Raw genomic sequence first — 20,715 nt, 5'->3', positions numbered from 1 at the left:
ATTAGCTAAAAATCTCTTTTTACCTCTCCTCACCACCCTCTAATTTAAAATGATATTTCTTTACTTCCAGTTAATGCCTACTGGGTAATCATCTAATTTCCATCATTTAGTCTTAGTTCTACACTTGAACATATTTAATGCTAATTAAGTAATTTTAATTTCCATTATTTAGTCTTAGTTCTGCTAATTTCCATCATTTAGTCTTAGTTCTACACTTGAACATATTTAATGCTCAACACCAGTCCTTGTGATGAGGCTTCTCCATTCGCTACTGGGTTGTCAGAAGATCATTCTCTAGTGGATTCCTCAGGAAGGGACCGTGGGAACAATATTTCCTGAGTATTCCTGTGTTCGTAACTGTTTTCCCTTGGCTTTTGTGCTTGAAGATCAGTTTGATTGGATACAGTATCCTTGGCTCACATTTTCTGCACTCGTATATCTTACATACATTGCTCCATTGTTTTCTCATAAGGTCTTGCTGTTCATGAAGTGTGATGTTATATTAGCTATCTATTGCTGCAAAATAACTTACTCCCAAGCTTAGTCACATAAAACAATAAACATTTGTCATCTCATGTTTGCTCTGGGTCAGGAATTTAGGAATGGCTTAGATAAGATGGTCTGCTTCCTCTGGACTCTCCATCAACTTGGCCTTTGAATCTTCTATCTTCTTTACATCCAGTGTTTGTGCTCTGCCCGGTTTGGATTCTGTCCCTCTGGATTCGAGTCTTTTCATTAGGTATTTATTAGATGTTCAATGGCTTGTGTTGCCACAGCATCCTCTGCTGTGGGTCAGGGTCAGTGGAAAGCAGAATCCAAGACTCTGAGATTTGCATACAGAAGGTTTATCAGAGAGTACTCTCAGGGACGACACCTGTAAAGGATAAGGAACATTAGACCTAGGCAGACAGAGAAGGTAAGCTGTGATGACATTGCACAGAGACTTCAGCTGATCCCACAGGACACTCTGCAGCTGGGTTGGCTGTTTACAGTCACCTCAGATGAAGCAAGTTGGCCAGGCCTTTGTGTCTCTACATCAGCCAGCCTTTGGAATAGGCCTTCCTTTCCCCACTGATCTGCCATGCCACCTCTGTCCTGTGTCAAAGCTCCATATACACGTGGGTCTATTCTATGCTCTCACCTCCATTTCATTGGTCAGTTTCTCTATTCAGCATCAATACCACCCTGTCTATTGCTCCAACTTCATAATTCCTGATACCTGGTAGGACAGTCCTCTCTATTTTTCTTCATTAGCGTTTCAACTATTCTTAGCCCTTTGTTCTTCCATATAAATTTTAGAGTAAGCTCATTAATATTGGTTTTCAAACAACTAAAATTGGTGATCTTGGAGAAGGGTTACCTAACTGATTTTTCACACCAGTAAATTAGGTTGCATAGAAAGTAATTGCTTTCTAGGAGTTGATTTTACTGTCTTTTATAAATATACATACACACTAGTGTTGCTGGATTTAGCAGAAAGAAAAACAGGTTGCCGCAATTAAATTTGAATTCCAGATAAACAATATGGGACACATTTATACTTTAAAAATTATTCATTTTTTTATCTGAAATTTAAATTTAACTAGGCATCTTGTACTTCATCTGACAAGCCTAATATACATCCCTCTCTGTCTGTCTCTCTCTCAAATATACACACACACCCATACACATACCTAAACAGCCATTTTGCCTACTTTTCTCTGGATCCTCTATATATGAGACAACCACCTTACCAAGACAACATTGCTATCCACAATATTTTTCAATAACATGTCACTCAAAGTGGATAATTGAGTTCTGTACTTTTGTCAATGGAAAACAACAACAACAAAAACAGTATATGTTATTTATAAAACAAGGGGAAATTTTTTTTCCACATGGGAAATGCCCAGGCACAAATGGGGCAAAATAAAAATTCGATATCCCCACAGATCCAGGGCTCAGCCTTACACTTTAGACCTCTGCAAAGGACCCTACCCTTTGAGATCCAGAAAGTATTTGTATACACCCCAGCCTTGGTCAGGGGCAGGGTTTTTATGAGATGGATGGCAGACCCACCTGGGACTGTGGGGAGGAAACTTCCAGTGGGACCAACAGCAGTTCCCATTCTCCTTGAGCAGATCTTGCGAACGCTGAAGGGCTATGATTCCTACAACTCCCTGCTGCTGCCTCCCCGCCTTCCAGGGGAAAACCTGCCCCCAGAGGTGTATGAATACTTTAAGGAGATGAAGAGGTCAAAAGAGGAGCAGATGAAGGTGAAATATCTGCAGAGTCTGGCACAGGAGAACGGTGAGAACTCAACAGTTCTGGAGCCCGTGGCTCCGGCCACTCCCCTGGCTTCTTTGAATTATCTCTGCTGGGAGACAAACCAGTTACGGAGCACCTTATGGATTTCATTTCTAACCCTTGCAAAATGGTCCTGTTGTCCCCATTGTAGGGATGCAGAGATGGGGACACATTCTGCTCTCACTAGAGTCTGGCGGGGAGTTAAGACTTAAAAACAGCTAATTCAGATATAGAAGGACACTTGCTAGATACCAAGCCCTGTGCTGAGGGCTTCACACGTACAGATGAGAGAGGAAGCACTGAGAAGCCAGGTCCACAGATTTAAGTGGCAGAATCAGGACTCAAGCCCAGGTCTCTCTGACTCTGGAGTCCACGACAATAACCACTCCACAGCCTCCACATCTGTGCCTAGGTGATGCAAGGTAATCCATCATGCATGGTAGATATTGGTGCCCTACGAGAGGTAGGGGTGGGAGTTCACATGAGGAAAGACCCTCGATGGTCCTCAAGGCCAAAACTCAATCACAAAGCTGGACTGTGCTCTTACGATCTTGCCCTTTCTTGCCCAGCACCCCAGAGTTATCCATCATCCACCCAGGATCCCCCCTTGTGTGCACTTGAGCATCAAGGTTCCAGGGAGACCTATGGGATCGTGTAGCTTGTTGGGGTGCTCACTTCTCTGCTTCCCTGTGCCCTCACCCTGGAAATTTGCCCTCCGTTCTTACTTGCCCTCTTCTTCTGCATAATAGTCATCACATGTATTTTCTTCACACTTGTCTCCCCTCTAGACAAGCCCCCATAAAGGCAGTGATCATGTATTCCACAATGTACACCCAGTGCATGGACCAGCACCTGATACATCATAGTGCCTGATAAATGTTTCTGTAAGAGTTAATGAATGAATGAATGAAGTCCATTTCTCCTGCCCTTGGACCTGTCTTGATGTCTCTCAAGACAGAAGGTAGTCGGAGAACACTAATCTGCCCTAAAAGGAGAAGATGAGAGAAGAAGGCTGCCTGTCCACCCAGTCTCCTGGTTGTATTTATTAAGCATATTAGTTCACTAGAACTGCCACTGCAAATACCACAGACTGGGGGGCTTAACCAAGCAAAACTTATTTTCTCATAATTCTGGAGGCTAGAAATCCAAGATCAAGGTGTTGGTGGAATTGTTTTCTACTGAACCTCCCTCCGTGGCTTGTAGATGCCTGTCTTCCCCCTGTGTGTTCACAAGGACTTCCCTCTGTGTGTCTGTGTCCTAATCTCTTCCTATAAGAACACCAGTGAGATTGGACTGTGGATGGCTTAGGACACTCATTTTAACTTAACTACCTCTTGAAAGGCCCTAACTTCAAATAGTCACATTCTGGGATACTGGGGCAGGGAGTGGAGTGTGGCACGGGGGTGGTGCTTAGGACTTCAGCAAATGAACTTTATGGGAACCAGTTCAGCCCATAACAAGCACCCACTATGTTCCAAGCACTGAGCTGAAGTGCTAGAAGAAAGATCAATGAAATCAGCCCCTACCTTTGAGAGCTCAAAGTCAGGGAGGGGTGGGGGGATAGACATTTAAACTCAGGACTGCCTAGTGGCCTGAGGCAGAGAGTCACGAGGGTCTGCAATGTAAAGAGGACTTAGTGAGAGCTGAGAAGGGCCCATCGCTCTCATCCCTGTCCTACACGCCTTGGTTGTGGGTTCATTTTTCCATTTGGCCCATGGAAAGGTGATCTAGAGCCAGGACCTGAGGGTCAGTAGAAATCCAGGGAGGCGCTCCCTCTGCTTCTCACCAGCACCTCTCTGAGCATCTGCTTACTCTGCTGTCACAGAGTACACGTCCTTCTCTGCTTCCAAACCACATCCAGGGAAGGCCAGCAGCTACAAGTCGTGTTGTTGCCATTCCCAGGAGAGCTACAACCTCTCTGACTGAAATTCAAAATTAAACAAAGAAGGTGTCTTGGCTCCAGGATAGAGCTGGACCACCTTGTACAATGACATCCCAATACACCCACTGAAACTCTGTGGAATAGGGGCATTGACGATGGTGCGGGGCAGATAAAGTAGTAGATGTGCTCAACAATGACATGGAGAAATGTTCATGATAAATTAAGGGGGAATGCAGGCTACAAATTGGTATGTGTATAGTATGATCCCAACTTCAGTTTTGAAAAATTAAAAATTAAAAATCTGAGAGGGGGCTTCCCTGGTGGCGCAGTGGTTGAGAGTCCACCTGCCGATGCAGGGGACACAAGTTTGTGCCCCAGTCCGGGAAGATCCCACATGCCGTGGAGCGGCTGGGCCCATGAGCCATGGCCGCTGAGTCTGCATGTCCGGAGCCTGTGCTCCACAACGGGAGAGGCCGCAACAGTGAGAGGCCCGCGTACCAAAAAAAAAAAAAAAAAAAAAATCTGAGAGGTTGCCACTTTCCTATACTGGTATCATAAAATGAAGCTGCTGTTCCTCTATCACCATTTCTTTGTCTATCTATATTTATTTCTGTAGCTAAATTTTATCATTTTTGCTCTTTTGAATTTCCCAAATTTTCTAAACCAAATGTATAATTTTGGTGTATATTTTTTAATGTTAAAATGTAGAAACACTCTGGGCAGAGAAATTTAACAGCAGACTGACTGCAGTTCTTGTTTATTGGGGTCAGATAGTCCAGGGTGATGGTAACCAGTTCAGTGATTCTCCTCTTTCTCTCTCTTCCCTCTTCTGCCCTATCTCCCTTGTCCTCCTCCCAACTCTTCCTGTGTGTTTCCATCCTTTGCTCCCTGGCAGAAGAGGACGATAGTCCCTTGTCAGAACAGGAAACCTCTGACAGCACAAAGAGGACCTCGCTTAGCCGAGGGATCTCTGTCACATCCTACCTGGAAGAGCAGCATATCCCAATGGTCAAGTCCGAGACCTACCCAGATGAAGAGGAGGATGAAGAAAGCCTGGAAAAAATCATGATTCAAAGTAACCAAGCATTTTAATGTTGGGGTACCTGTTCTCTCTAAGCAAAAGTGGGAAGGCTGTTCAGTGCCTTTCACCTTTCTCCATAAAATGCATCTTTCTAGCACTATTATATATTAATTCTACAATATGAATATGCCATCATTTATTTAGTCATTTCCCTTACTGTTGCATATTCAGCTAGTTTCCAATATTATTTTTCAGGAGAAGAGATTCCCCAAAGTGGGATTAAGAGTCAAAGAGTATCTGTATTTTCAATTGTAGTAGCTATGGACAGATTATTAGCCAAAACGGGCACTTTCGTGCACTACAGGGGGAGTGAGGCAACATCTGTAGCAGATTACGTTTGTTATTTTAAAATAGGATGTTTACTAAGAAAAAGTCGTCCCCACTTCCTTCAGAACCCAGGTGAGTTCTGGGTGTGTCCGCATGTATGTGCATGCACACACACACCCATGCATATTTAATTTGCAGCTGACAAGCTTCACAACATTGACAGCCACTCTTCAGAGGAGGTTGGGGAAGTAGAGAACAACCCAGTGAGCAAGGCCATTGCTCGCCACCTGGGCATTGACATTTCTGCAGAAGGCCGCATGGCCAAGAACCGGAAAGGCATCGCTATCGTCATCCATGGGACGCCCTTGTCAGGTATGCACAGCCCTGAGGGGTTTATGGTGAAGTTTGCACATGTAATTTTTTCTTTTTAACCTCTGGGTGATGCCCTTTCTTTAATTTATTTATTTTATTTATTTATTTTTGGCTGCGTTGGGTCTTCGTTGCTGCGTGCGGGCTATCTCTAGTTGCGGCGAGTGGGGGCTGCTCTCTGTTGTGGTGCACGGGCTTCTCATTGCGGTGGCTTCTCTTGTTGCAGAGCGCAGGCTCTAGGTGCATGGGCTTCAGTAATTGTGACATGTGGGCTCAGTAGTTGTGGCTTGCATGCTCTAGAGCGCAGGCTCAGTAGTTGTGGCGCGTGGGCTTAGTTGCTCTGCGGCATGTGGGATCTTCCCGGACCAGGGCTTGAACCCATGTCCCCTGCGGTGGTAGGCGTATTCTTAAGCACTGCGCCACCAGGGAAGTCCTGCATGTGTAATTTTTGAGGCAGTAAAAGACCCTTCTGTTTGAAATTTATATACCAAAGGATTATCCCCAAATTGTTAAATTGCCAACTTCAGAGATATGGAGTTAGAGAAAGAGCAGGGACACCTCATTCTTAATTAATACATCTCTGAATTGTTGGAGCTTGCATTCTTTCAATAATTTAATAACATTAAAATATTAAAGAAAAATCCAAGACATTAAGTTATTTAAAAAGAGAAGGGGGGCTTCCCTGGTGGCACAGTGGTTGAGAATCTGCCTGCCAATGCAGGGGACATGGGTTCGAGCCCTGGTCTGGGAAGATCCCACATGCCGTGGAGCAACTGGGCCCGTGAGCCACAATTACTGAGCCTGCGCATACAGTTACTGAGCTTGCGCGTCTGGAGCCTGTGCTCCGCAACAAGAGAGGCCGCGATAGTGAGAGGCCTGCACACCGCAATGAAGAGTGGCCCCCGCTTGCCACAACTAGAGAAAGCCCTGGCACAGAAATGAAGACCCAACACAGCCATAAATAAATAAATTTAAAAATTCGTGACATATGTCAATATTTTTAAAAAAGAGAGAGAGAGGGGAAGAATATGTGCAAACTCTTTGGCTTGGCAGTATTACTTCTAAAAATTTATCTTAGGAAAATAATCACGTCGACAAAGATTAACTGCATGAGTGTTCACTGCAGCATTGGTGACCATACTAAGAATCTGGGAGCACTTGAAGCATTCAATATGCGGGACTAGTTAATTAAGCCATAGTATATTCATGCAGTGAATTATATCGCCATTATAAACAGTGTCTTGTACACCCATTTTCATAGCAGCATTATTCACAATAATGAAAAGGTAGAAGCAGCCCAAGTATCCATTGATGGATGAGTGGATAAACTAAATGTGGTATAATGGGATATTTTTCACCTACAAAAGGAAGGAAATCCTCACACATGCTACAACATAGATGAACCTTGAAGACATTATGCTAAGTGAAATAAGCTAGACATAAAAGAACAACTACTATATGATTCCATTTACATAAGGTACCTAGAGTAGTCATATTCATAGAGACATGAAGTAGAATGGTGGTTTCCAGGGGCTGAGAAAAGGGAGGAATGAGAGGTTATTGTTTACTGGGCAAAGAGTTTCCACTTGGGAAGATGAAAACGTGCTGGAGATGGATGGTGGTGATGGTTGCACAACAATGTGAATATCCTTAGCAGCTGAGCTGTACACTTAAAAACAGTTAAAATGGTAAATTTTGCATGTATACTATCACAATAAAAAAAGTACCACAGAAGTGTATTGAATGAATAGAAAAATGCTCATGATATATATCGTTTTAAGTGAGAAAAAAAATGCCATGCTTACAATTTGTTATCTGTATTAATATCCTATTGCTACTGTAACAAATAACTACAAATTTAGTGACTTAAAAAAATGCAAATTTACTTTCTTAGAATTCTGGAGGTCAGAAGTCTAAAATGGGTCAACAGGGCTTCATCCTTTCTCAAGGCTATAGCGAAGAATCCATTTCCTTGCCTTTTCTTGCTTCTAGAAACATTATCTGCATTCCCTGGGTCATGGCCCCTTCCTCCATCTTCAGAACCAGCATCATAACATCTTGTAGTCTGTCTGTCTATCTGTCTCGTCTCTCTCTCTCTCACTCTCTGTCTGTCTCTCTCTTTGCTTTCATCATCGCATCACCTGTTCTTACTCTGAGCATCCTGCTTCTCTTATAAGGACCCTTGTTATTACATTGGGCCCACCCAGATACTCCAGGGCAATCTCCAACATCAAGATTCTTAATCATACCTGCGAAGTCCCTTTAACATATAAGGTAACATATTCACAGGTTCCAGGGATTGGAATGTGGACATCTGAGCGGGGGAGGCATTATTCAACCTACCACATAACCCATTCTTTTTTAATAAGAAATACGAATAAAATAGTTACATACGCATACTGGGCAGCCATATGCTAACTGTAGTCTCTCTGGAAGATCAAATTTCTTTTATCCCTGCTGTTATTTCTGAATTTTCTGCTTTCTTTTTAATAAGCAGGTATTTTGAATGAGAAAAAAAATCAACACAAGTTATTCTTTAAACCAAAAAAGTCTCTTCCCATTAGAATCAGAGACAGTAAGAGCTACAAAATTTTTAAAGCTCATCTGATAGAATCACTTTTTAAGCCGAGGAGAAAATCCAGAGGGGACGTGGGTTGCCATAGCACAGAGCTCATCAGGGGTAGAATTAGGACCAGAATCCACGGTCCTAACTCCTGGCTCAGGTCTTGCCTCTCTTTTCTGCTGCCACCTCTGGCCACACGAGAGACTTAGAGTCAGAGACCTTGGAGAGATGACTTTCCAGTAGCCTCTGTTATAGAAGCTTCTTCTGTCTAGGACACTGAGGAAATGAGAGCTGTGAAATTCAACCTCCTGACCTTTTTTAATAGGAAAGTCAGCCACTGCAGTCAGCATGGCCAGGTACTACAGTGCAGCCTGCCTGAACTTCGACTCCATTGTGCTGCAAGCCATCTCCGATGGCAGCAACGTCGCAGGGATCCGGGCCCGTGAGCTCTGCATCAGGGCCGCCCTAGAGCAGTCCATGAAGGAAGAGGAGTATGGTGAGAGCCATTTCCCCTGACTCTTTGTGGCCAAGTGGCCCTTACCCCACTGGTAATGCACCTTCTCAGTTTCCCCCACCGAGCTTTTCTCCACAGCCCCATTGAAGGCTGACTTATAACATGCTGCCAGTTAGCATCCCAGAGAATTCTCTCCACCAGACACCTGTGGCTCTCCTGACTGCCCAATGCACTTGGCACTGCAGGGAGCAGGGCGATGGAAGAGATGTGGCCCACACCTTTGGGAGTGACCCCTGGAGGGGAGCAGACATGTGCTCATTCAGGGCAGAGGAAAATAATGTAACAGAACTACCAGCTTCTGTGAAAGACCAACTTTGGGATAGTTGGGTTCCAACAAGCATGATTTGGGGAAGTTTTCATGGAAGTGGGCTTTGAAGGAGGAGGAGAATGTTGACAGGCAAAGATGAAGATAAGGATATTCCAGGCCAAGAAAGCAGGGAAGCTGACAGTAAATTAAAGGTGGGAAGGCAGGTTAAGGCCAATCATAGTTGAATTTAATGCCAAGATTAGGAATTTCAATTTTATTTTGAAGGAAAAGAGGAGTTGGGCAGTTTTCACCCTATGGGAGAAATGGTCCGAAAGTTGCAGTAGGAAAGGAGCTCTAGTGATGTCTTGTAATGGAAGAGAGGTGAAGCTGAATATGAGTGGGGCTGGGCTGGCTGACCTGATAGCCGCATGCATGGCAGGGAATTGAAGGAGGGGGAGGCATTCAAGATGATGTTCACACCAAGATTTCTGGTCACAGAAACCAGGAAGAGAGCAATGTCATTTACCAAGACAGGGAACATGGGAGGAGGAGAAAGTTTACTGGAAAGGAAAATTAATTGAGTTTTTAAACCCCATAGTAGTGAGGCCTTACCTACCAGAGGTTAAGAATCCTGGCTCTCCCGGATTCTCTAAAGACATACAGGGCAGGAGGGTGGCTGCTCAGTGGGAAAATCTATCAAATATAATGAGAATACCTGCTCAGAGTAGAATCTTTTTTATATAAATACTTAGAACAGCATGCCGTCATTCCTGATAGTGTCCCATGCCTGCTAGATGATAAAACTGGCTGGGGCTTTCAGGGGTGTCCCCTCCCCTTGATACCTCTGCATGGGATGCTTAGAGAAATGGAAGATTCTTTGCTGGGAAGATAAGAGAAACAGCTCTTTAGTGGTCTAGGGGAGAAAGAATAATTTTCTCTCTACTCTTCTGAGTTCTTGACTGAGCCCCCCTGCAATAGAAGACAGATTAACAAGAGAAAAACAAACAAGTTTATTAACATGTATACTTCGTGTGCCGTGGGAGACACTCAGGGGAAAATGGATGGCTTTAGAATTCAGAAGTAGATGCCACCTTAATAGGGAAAGGGAAGGGGGATGTAGTCCTCTTAGGGGAGGGAAGATGGTTTTTAGGAAAGATGAGGGACCCTTACAAGAACGGATGGGAGGTGTGGCTGTTTGTGATAAAGTCTTTCTGGGTGTGGTATGGACTGGAGTCTCCTCTCCTGTGATAAGAGTCCATCTCCCTAGTTGGTGAAACTCTCTGGAAGGGGACTTGTGACAGTGGAGCTTCTTTTGGAGGTTCTGTCTTTGAGCAAATAAGGGGAGGTCAAGGAAAGCCACTCCCTGCATTTACTGTGTTTCAGGTGCCTACAGCTCAAAATAACCAATATGCCAACGCAGCATATTTTAAGGTGGCATATCCTGAACTCCTGTAGTCATATTTTGGGGTGGCATATTCTGATACCACTTAGTGGGAACCCCAGGCTGCATCACAATTCCAGTTCTCTTAGATTTTTTGTTTCCTTTTCTGTCAAATAAACTGCATTTCACAGAAGTCTTTGGAGCTGTGTTGACATCTCGTGACAAATCATGAATTTGAGCTCCCTGAGAAAGTAATGTCAAGCTAAAGGCTTAATAACTGGGGGAGACTTCCTCAACAAGGTGAGGGGTGCAGCCGCTGGAGTAGAGGAAATCAGCCCAGAAAGTTCCAGAAAGAGAGGAGAGGGATGGATAGGGCAGGATGGGAGCTTGGGGAACACTTCACATTTTAGGAGGAGGTGGGGGCAGGGGGAGAAGCCAGGGGAGGCGGAGAAGGCAGAGTGAGGGTCAGAAGGGTGGGCAGTCAGGAGAGCTACAGGCGGGACGGGGCCAGAAGGACTTTCGCATCTCTGCGGAGCCCTGGCTGGAGTCTGGGAGACCCTTCCCGCTTTATTTTCCTCATAGCCCTTACCCCTAGTTAACAGACTGTTTATTTTATTTACTTATTTTATTGTCTGCCTCCTCCACGCCACCCCCGCCCCGGCCACGAATGTGAGCTTCAGAGGGCGGAGATTTGTGTTAGTTTTCATCACTAATGTATTCCCGGCATCTAGACTAGTGCTTGGCACATAGTAGACACAGAGTAAAGATTTGTAAAAATGTGTGAAATCAGTAAGTGAATATAATCAGAGGTGGCTGAAGGTTCAGATAGAATGAGCCCTGAGAAGAGGGCCGCTGTAGTTCACAGTTCGGAGGTCACTGGTGACTTTGGAGAAAACCCTCTCAGTGATGGGGTTAAACCCAGACCTGCATTTGCTGTTTGCTGTGGAGTCAGCAGGCTGTACTGAAGTGGAAGTGAGCAGTCTAAACCTGTCTGTCCCACGCAGGACCCACCGGCCCCTTGAAATGTGCCTAGTCCAAACTGAGATGTGCTCTCAGTATACAATACATGCTGGGTTTTGAAGATGTAGTAAGAAAAAAGACTGTAAAACAACACAGTAATCATTGTGGTAGGTTTCCAGGGCAGTCAGGACTGTAGTGTACCAGCAGTTTCAGAGATGATTACCCTCTGGGTTGGAAGAGAAAGTGGGGGAGAGTATCGTGGGATCCCCTGGGAAGATGAGCAGTGAAGAGCCCGGGGCACCAGGCCAGGCTCTGCACACAACCGTCATCATCATCTGTCCTCAGTGGGTGGAGCCTCTTCTCTCAGCCCTGCTAAGCCAGCTGCAGGTAGAGATGGCTTTGTAGTCTTCAAAAGAATCACACTACGTTTCAACTTGCCATCCTTGCTATTATTTCCTTATTACCCTAAGGTGACTTTTTTTTTTTTAATTTATTTATTTATTTTTGCTGTGTTGGGTCTTTGTTTCTGTGTTAGGGCTTTCTCTAGTTGCGGCAAGCGGGGGCCACTCTTCATCGCAGTGTGCAGGCCTCTCACTATCGCGGCCTCTCTTGTTGCGGAGCACAGGCTCCAGATGTGCAGGCTCAGTAGTTGTGGCTCACGGGCCTAGTTGCTCCGTGGCATGTGGGATCCTCCCAGACCCGGGCTCGAACCCATGTCCCCTGCATTAGCAGGCAGACTCTCAACCACTGCGCCACCAGGGAAGTCCCCTAAGGTGACTTTTAATATAAACCCTCTCTCTCTGTGTAGCCCAGGAGGCTGCTGCTTTGAGCCAAAATGCCGTGGGACATATGCGACTGAGCAGTGAGACCCTGGGGAAGTTAACTTCAGAATCCACTCTGGTAACTCCCGAAATTAAACCTGCCAAGCCTGTGCGTGGGAGTGTGCTCCTCACCAAAGGCAAAGCAGACAGCCACAGCTCTGTGTCTCAGAAGCAGCATCACCAGCCCTCGTCCGAAACACCACAGGTACAAATCAGGGCTCCCGGGAGGAAGGTTGGGATTTTTCCTTCCCGCTCCCCCTCTTCTCTTTTTTCTCCTCTTCCTCGGCATCTTGCATCCAGGTTAGCACAACTTCATTCCTACAGGTGCCCTTGCCAGGAAGGCCTGAGTACTGTCCCTGTACCACTCCTGAACGGAGTGTTCATCTAGCAGGTGTGAACCAAGTACCTTTAACGTTATAGGCATTGGGTTGGGTGCTGGCAAAGTGGAGATAAATAAAGCAAAATTCTTTCACTCAAGCTGAACTAAGAGTCTGATAAGGGTGATAACCACACATTCAAATATATGCAATAAAAAGAGATTGGTGACAAAAGAGGTGTGTAAAAAGAATTAGGTTGAACCATATGAAACTGCCAGTATTCAACCACTCGGGAACTCTATTGCAGCAATTTCATATGGCTCAAACTACTACTAAAGGCATGTGAAGGATGGAACCATGAATATAAGTTGTGGGAGAGCAGCAGGGGAGTCTTGGAAAGTCATAAAGAAGCCAGAGAGTTTGAGTCACATGCCGAGGGACTTCAAAAACAATCTCAGCAGGTGAGATGAATAGCAGGTGCTGAAGTCAGAGACAGTGGGTGGCACAGTGAGAGACAGGTGGGTAATGAGTTGTGAGTGGGAAAGCCGAGTCAAATGAGTATAGGCTTCTAAGATATTTGAAGAAAAGGGAAAAAAGATCAAGTAGTCATTAGAGGAGCAAACCCAGAGTCAGTGAGTTCTTTCTCTGAAAGGAGGTGGAGGCACAACGAGGTCTATTAAGATAGCTCCTGGAGAAGTATAAGGTGATGATCTACCCAAGAGGGAATGAGATTCCAGGAAGAAACAGGGAGGGCAGGATTAAGCATAGTTGAGGAAGTTGGGAGCCATCTTCCTCTAGAGTCAATAAAGGTGAAAGTAGATACAGCTACTTGTAGGGGTACCAGGGTGGAAAATGGAGGTTGGAGAAGGTCTTGCTGAATGGCCCTAAGATGTGTGCAGGATGCATGGTCTTTGTGGGCAGTGTTGAGGAAGTTGGGTTGCATAGCATGCTTGAGAAGAATGATAAAGAAAGCACTGATGTGTCCACTGTAAAGACAGAACCAGAATTTGGTGGTGGACAAAAGAAAAGATAGTTGAGAGTGCTGATGGCCCAGGCAAGATGTGAAGCCATAACTTCACGCTTGTAAGATTTCCCTAAGCAGCCCCTGGCAGCCCTTATTCAGAGGCAGAGAGAGAAGATGTCATCATTGCTGGTGTGGGGGTGTGCTCGGAACAAGCGTCAAGGGAGTTGAGAGTCGCATCAGTATAGGAAATCTGGCCTAGGTAGAGAAGGAATTAAAAGAAGGACAATAGAATGGGAGAAATAGGAAGAGTAAAAGGGTCTGTGGGTCTTGCTTCAGTCTGAGAGTGCTGTATAGGGGGAATGGGAGAGGTAGACATTTCAGAGAAGGTTGCTGAGGTGAATGGAGCAGAGGAGAGGAGAATCACACGTGTTGGTGGGGCAGGTCAATGGCGGGTTGGTGGGGCAAGTAGAGCACTGGATGGGGCATGTGGACAGAGTGGAGGTGAAGGTCTTCATGTAAGAGGAGGTATGCTGGTTGGATGGGGCATCCATGGGGTGGGATTTATGCCAGATGATGTCACATGATCTTCACTTCAGTTGCCTGTTCTTCTAGCACCTTGAAAACTGAAACCGTTGACTCAGTTTCTTTTGGAGCATCATCCTTTTAATCCTCTTCTCCAAGATCTAATAGAATATTCTTTACTTAGATGTTTATGGATGAACTGAACCCATATATTTCTATTAAATACGGTATCATGGGAAATGATTTTCTTTGGTTTGTTTCTGCCAATCTGGATAGTAAAGTGAAGCTTTTTAGAACATATCAAAGGCAGCAGAAAATCCCAATTCTGACTCCTATCTAAATAGCAACTTAAAACCTGTTCAATATCACAGTAGAAATCAGAGTTCAAAGACCTTCCCCCACCCGCACTGCACATGTGTCTGCCAGCATTGCTCCAGTGTTACAGGATCAAGTGGTTTGGACAGCTGTTGCCTTGTCAGAGTGCTTTTCCTAGAGATGGCTGTTTGGTTTTCTTGAAGCTCTCCTAAAGCATGAACTCTTCAATGATGGAAATTTTAGTCATGGTGCAAATGGGAAGAAATGTGTACTATGTCACATGATGAAGAAATGACCTGTAATATAAGGTCATTCACCAGCTTGAAATCCTAATCTTTTGAATATTTAATCCAACACCCTGACTCTTCAATTCCACGGCCTCCTCATCTACTCACTACCGTGGTCATATTCTAGACCTTATTCACTGTGGCCTGTAGACTTGTGATCTCTGCATCACACATCCTACTTTTTGACAACCATCTTCTAACTTTCCAGATGACCTATTCTGGTAAATAATGGGTCCCAATGAAACCTCCAGTTCACATCTTCACTGCCTACCGACCCCTTCATTTCCTTTCTTACTCAGTTTGGATTCACGGTCCATCACTATAGGTGCTCCCTTTCCCCTTCCCCTTCATCGTACTCTCAATTCTCCACCTCCTCCATGTAGGGCAGTTGAACGTAGCTAGAAAAAACTGTCATCTTTCCTGAATGGTCTTAATTTAAATTTAAGACCACAGGGATTGGAACCAAGATGGTGGAGTAGAAGGACATGCTCTCACTCCCTCTTGCGAGAACACCAGAATCACAACTAGCTGCTGGACAGTCATCGACAGGAGGACACTGGAACTCACCAAAATGATACCCCACATCCAAAGACAAAGAAGCCACAATGAGACAGTAGGAGGGGCACAATCACAGTAAAATCAAATCACATAACTGCTGGGTGGGTGACTCACAGATTGGAGAACACTTATACCACAGAAGTCCACACACTGGAGTGAAGGTTCTGAGCCCCACATCAGGCTTCCCAACCTGGAGGTCCGGCAACGGGAGGAAGAATTCCTAGAGAATCAGAATTTGAAGGCCACTGGGATTTGATTGCAGGACTTCGACAGAACTGGGGGAAACAGAGACTCCACTCTTGGTGGGCACCCACAAAGTAGTGTGCGCATCAGGACCCAGGGGAAGGAGCAGTGACCCCAGGGGAGACTGAACCAGACCTACCTGCTGGTGTTGGAGGGTCTCCTGCAGAGGCAGGGGCTAGATGTGGTTCACAATGAGGACAAGGACACTGGCAGCAGAAGTTCTGGGAAGTACTGCTTGGCGCGAGCCCTCCCAGAGTCCGCCATTAGCCCCACCAAAGAGCCTGGGTAGGCTCCAGTGTTGGCTCGCTTCAGGCCAAACAACCAACAGGGAGGGAAGCCAGCCCCACCCATCAGTAGACAAGTGGATTAAAGTTTTACTGAGCTCCGCCCACCAGAGCAACAGTCAGCTCTACCCACCGCCAGTCCCTCCCATCAGGAAACGTGCATAAGCCTCTTCGATAGCCTCATCCACCGGAGGGCAGACAGCAGAAGCAAGAAATACTACCATCCTGTAGCCTATGGAACAAAAACCACATTCACAGAATGATAGACAAGATGAAAAGGCAGAGGGCTATGTACCAGATGAAGGAACAAGATAAAACGCCAGAAAAACAACTAAATGAAGTGGAGATAGGCAACCTTCCAGAAAAAGAATTCAGAATAAAGATAGTGAAGATGATCCAGGACCTCGGAAAAAGAGTGGAGGCAAAGATCGAGAAGATGTAAGAAATGTTTAACAAAGACCTAGAAGAATTAAAGAACAAACAAAAAGAGATGAACAATACAATAACTGAAATGAAAAATACACTAGAAGGAATCAATAGCAGAATAACTGAGGCGGAAGAACGGATAAGTGACCTGGAAGACACAATGGTGGAATTCACTGCTGCAGAACAGAATAAAGAAAAAAGAATGAAAAGAAGTGAAGACAGCCTAAGAGACCTCTGGGACAACATTAAGTGCAACAACATTCGCATTATAGGGGTCCCAGAAGGACAAGAGAGAGAGAAATGACCAGAGAAAATATGTGAAGAGATTATAGTCGAAAACTTCCCTAACATGGTAAAGGAAATAGCCACCAAGTCCAGGAAGCGCAGAGTCCCACACAGGATAAACCCAAGGAGAAACACGCTGAGACACATAGTAATCAAACTGGCAAAAATTAAAGACAAAGAAAAATTATTGAAAGCAGCAAGGGAAAAATGAAAAATAACATACAAGGAAACTCCTGTAAGGTTAACAGCTGATTTCTCAGCAGAAACTCTATAAACCAGAAAGGAGGGCATGATATACTTAAAGTGATGAAAGGGAAGAACCTACGACCAAGCTTCCTCTACCTGGCAAGGATCTCATTCAGAATCGATGGAGAAATGAAAAGCTTTCCAGACAAGCAAAAGCTAAGAGAATTCAGCACCACCAAAACAGCTCTACAACAAATGCTAAAGGAACTTCTCTAAGTGGGAAACACAAGAGAAGAAAAGGACCTACAAAAACAAACCCAAAACAATTAAGAAAATGGTAATAGGAGCATACATATCGATAATCACCTTAAACATGAATGGATTAAATGCTCCAACCAAAAGACATGGGCTCGCTGAATGGATACAAAAACAAGACCCATATATATATGCTGTCTACAAGAGACCCACTTGAGACCTAGAGACACATACAGACTGAAAGTGAGGGGGTGGAAAAAGATAATCCATGCAAATGGAAATCAAAAGAAAGCTGGAGTAGCAATACTCATATCAGACAAAATAGACTTTAAAATAAAGAATGTTACAAGAGACAAGGAAGGACACTACATAATGATCAAGGGATCAATCCAAGAAGAAGATATAACAATTATAAATATATATGCACCCAACATAGGAGCATCTCAATACATAAGGCAACTGCTAACAGCTATAAAAGAGGAAGTCAACAGTAACACAATAATAATGGGGGACTTTAACACCTCACTTACACTAATGGACAGATCATCCAAAATGAAAATAAATAAGGAAACAGAAACTTTAAATGACACAATAGACCAGATAGATTTAATTGATATTTATAGGACATTCAATCCAAAAACAGCAGATTACACTTTCTTCTCAAGTGTGCATGGAACATTCTCCAGGATAGATCACATCTTGGGTCACAAATCAAGCCTCAGTAAATTTAAGAAAATTGAAATGATATCAAGCATCTTTTCTGGCCACAGCGCTATGAGATTAGAAATGAATTACAAGGAAAAAAACGTAAAAAAAACAAACACATGGAAGCTAAACAATACACTACTAAATAACCAAGAGACCACTGAAGAAATCAAAGAGGAAATCAAAAAATATCTAGAGACAAGTGACAATGAAAACATGATGACCCAAAAGCTATTGGATGCAGCAAAAGCAGTTCTAAGAAGGAAGTTTATGGCTATACAAGCCTACGTCAAGAAACAAGAAAAATCTCAAACAATCTAACCTTACACCTAAAGGAACTAGAGAAAGAAGAACAAACAAAACCCAAAGTAAGCAGAAGGAAAGAAATCATAAAGATCAGATCAGAAGTAAATGAAATAGAGACAAAGAAAACAATAACAAAGATCAATAAAACTAAAAGCTGGTTCTTTGAGAAGATAAACAAAATTGATAAACCATTATCCAGACTCATCAAGAAAAAGAGGGAGAGGACTCAAATCAATAAAATTAGAAATGAAAAAGGAGAAGTTACAACAGACACTGCAGAAATACAAAGCATCCTAAGAGACTACTACAAGCAACTCTATGCCAATAAAATGGACAACCTGGAAGAAATGGACAAATTCTTAGAAAGGTATAACCTTCCGAGACTGAACCATGAAGAAAAAGAAAATATGAACAGACCAATCACAAGTAATGAAATTGAAACTGGATTAAAAATCTTCCAACAAACAAAAGTCCAGGACCAGATGGCTTCACAGGTGAATTCTATCAAACATTTACAGAAGAGCTAACACCCATCCTTCTCAAACTCTTCCCAAAAACTGGAGAGGAAGGAACACTCCCAAACTCATTCTATGAGGTCACCATCACCCTGATACCAAAACCACACAAAGATACTACAAAAAAAGAAAATTACAGACCAATATCACTGATGAATATAGATGCAAAAATCCTCAGCAAAATACTAGCAAACAGAATTCAACAACACCTTAAAAGGATCATACACCACGATCAAGTGGGATTTATCCCAGGGATGCAAGGATTCTTCAATATACGCAAATCAATCAACGTGATACACCATATTAACAAATTGAAGAATAAAAACCATATGATCATCTCAATAGATGCAGAAAAAGCTTTTGACAAAATTCAACCCCCATTTATGATAAAAACTCTCCAGAAAGTGGGCATAGAGGGAACCTACTTCAACATAATAAAGGCCAAATCCGAGCAACCCACAGCAAACATCATTCTCAAACGTGAAAAACTGAGAGCATTTCCTCTAAGATGAGGAAAAAGACAAGGTTGTCCACTCTCGCCACTATTATTCAACATAGTTTTGGAAGTCCTAGCCACGGCAATCAGAGGAGAAAAAGAAATAAAAGGAATACAAATTGTAAAAGAAGAAGTAAAACTGTCACTGTCTGCAGATGACATGATACTATACATAGAGAATCCTAAAGATGCCACCAGAAAACTACTAGCGCTAATCAATGAATTTGGTAAAGTTGCAGGATACAAAATTAATGCAGAGAAATCTCTTGCATTCCTATACACTAATGATGAAAAGTCTGAAAGAGAAATTAAGGAAACACTCCCATTTACCATTGCAACAAAAAGAATAAAATACCTAGGAATAAATCTACCTAGGGAGACAAAAGACCTGTATGCAGAAAACTATACGACACTGATGAAAGAAATTAAAGATGATACCAACAGATGGAGAGATATACCATGTTCTTGGATTGGAAGAATCAATATTGTGAAAATGACTATACTACCCAAAGCGATCTACAGATTCAATGCAATCCCTATGAAATTACCAATGACATTTTTTTGCGGAACTAGAACAAAAAATCTTAAAATTTGTATGGAGACACAAAAGACCCCAAATAGCCAAAGCAATCTTGAGGGAAAAAAACGGAGCTGGAGGAATCAGACTCCCTTACTTCAGACTATACTATAAAGCTACAGTAATCAAGACAATATGGTACTGGCACAAAAACAGAGACATAGATCAATGGAACAGCATAGAAAGCCCAGAGATAGACCCACGCAGCTATGGTCAACTAACCTATGACAAAGGAAGCAAGGATGTACAATGTAGAAAAGACAGTCTCTTCCATAAGTGGTGCTGGGAAAACTGGACAGCTACATGTAAAAGAATGAAATTAGAACACTCCCTAACACCATACACAAAAATAAACTCAAAATGGATTAGAGACCTAAGTGTAAGACTGGACACTATAAAACTCTTAGAGGAAAACATAGGAAGAAAACTCTTTGACATAAATCACAGCAATATCTTTTTTGACCCACCTCCTAGAGTAATGGAAATAAAAACAAAAATAAACAAATGAGACCTAATGAAACTTCAAAGCTTTTGCACAGCAAAGGAAGCCATAAACAAGACGAAAAGACAGCCCTCAGAATGGGAGAAAATATTTGGAAACAAATCAACGGACAAAGGATTAATCTCCAAAATATATAAACAGCTCATGCAGCTCAATATTAATAAAACAAACAACCCAATCCAAAAATGGGCAGCAGACCTAAATAGACATTTCTCCAAAGAAGACATACAGATGGCTAAGAAGCACATGAAAAGCTGCTCAACATCACTAATTGTTAGAGAAATGCAAATCAAAACTACAATGAGGTATCACCTCACACCAGTTAGAATGGGCATCATCAGGAAATCTACAAACAACAAATGCTGGAGAGGGTGTGGAGAAAAGGGAACCCTCTTGCCCTGTTGGTTGAAATGTCAATTGATTCTGCCACTATGGAGAACAGCATGGAGGTTCCTTAAAAAACTAAAAATAGAGCTACCATATGATCCAGCAATCCCACTACTGGGCATATATACCCAGAGAAAACCATAATTCAAAAAGACACATGCACCCCAGTGTTCATTGCAGCACTATTTACAGTAGCCAGGTCATGGAAGCAACC

General features: G+C 43.4%; 1 protein-coding gene across 3 annotated transcripts in view; it reads left to right on the top strand.

Moving 5' to 3' along the window:
* The window catches only part of HYDIN (HYDIN axonemal central pair apparatus protein), a gene marked incomplete at both ends in the record, with an annotated part of 352,197 nt that overhangs the window by 237,938 nt on the left and 93,544 nt on the right, over positions 1 to 20,715 (top strand). For all 3 annotated transcript variants that reach the window (XM_082863052.1, XM_082863051.1, XM_082863050.1), the window contains 5 exons: positions 2,121 to 2,289; positions 5,064 to 5,243; positions 5,715 to 5,888; positions 8,774 to 8,944; positions 12,359 to 12,576. In XM_082863052.1, coding sequence (XP_082719178.1) covers positions 2,121 to 2,289; positions 5,064 to 5,243; positions 5,715 to 5,888; positions 8,774 to 8,944; positions 12,359 to 12,576 — 912 coding nt within the window. The remainder of the gene's footprint in view (positions 1 to 2,120; positions 2,290 to 5,063; positions 5,244 to 5,714; positions 5,889 to 8,773; positions 8,945 to 12,358; positions 12,577 to 20,715) is intronic.

Source organism: Leucopleurus acutus (assembly GCF_964270905.1).
Source record: "Leucopleurus acutus genome assembly, chromosome: 20".
NCBI classification, from domain to species: domain Eukaryota; kingdom Metazoa; phylum Chordata; class Mammalia; order Artiodactyla; family Delphinidae; genus Leucopleurus; species Leucopleurus acutus.
The sequence above is the reverse complement of the archived record's forward strand: the minus strand, read 5'-3'. Positions and strand labels throughout refer to the sequence as shown.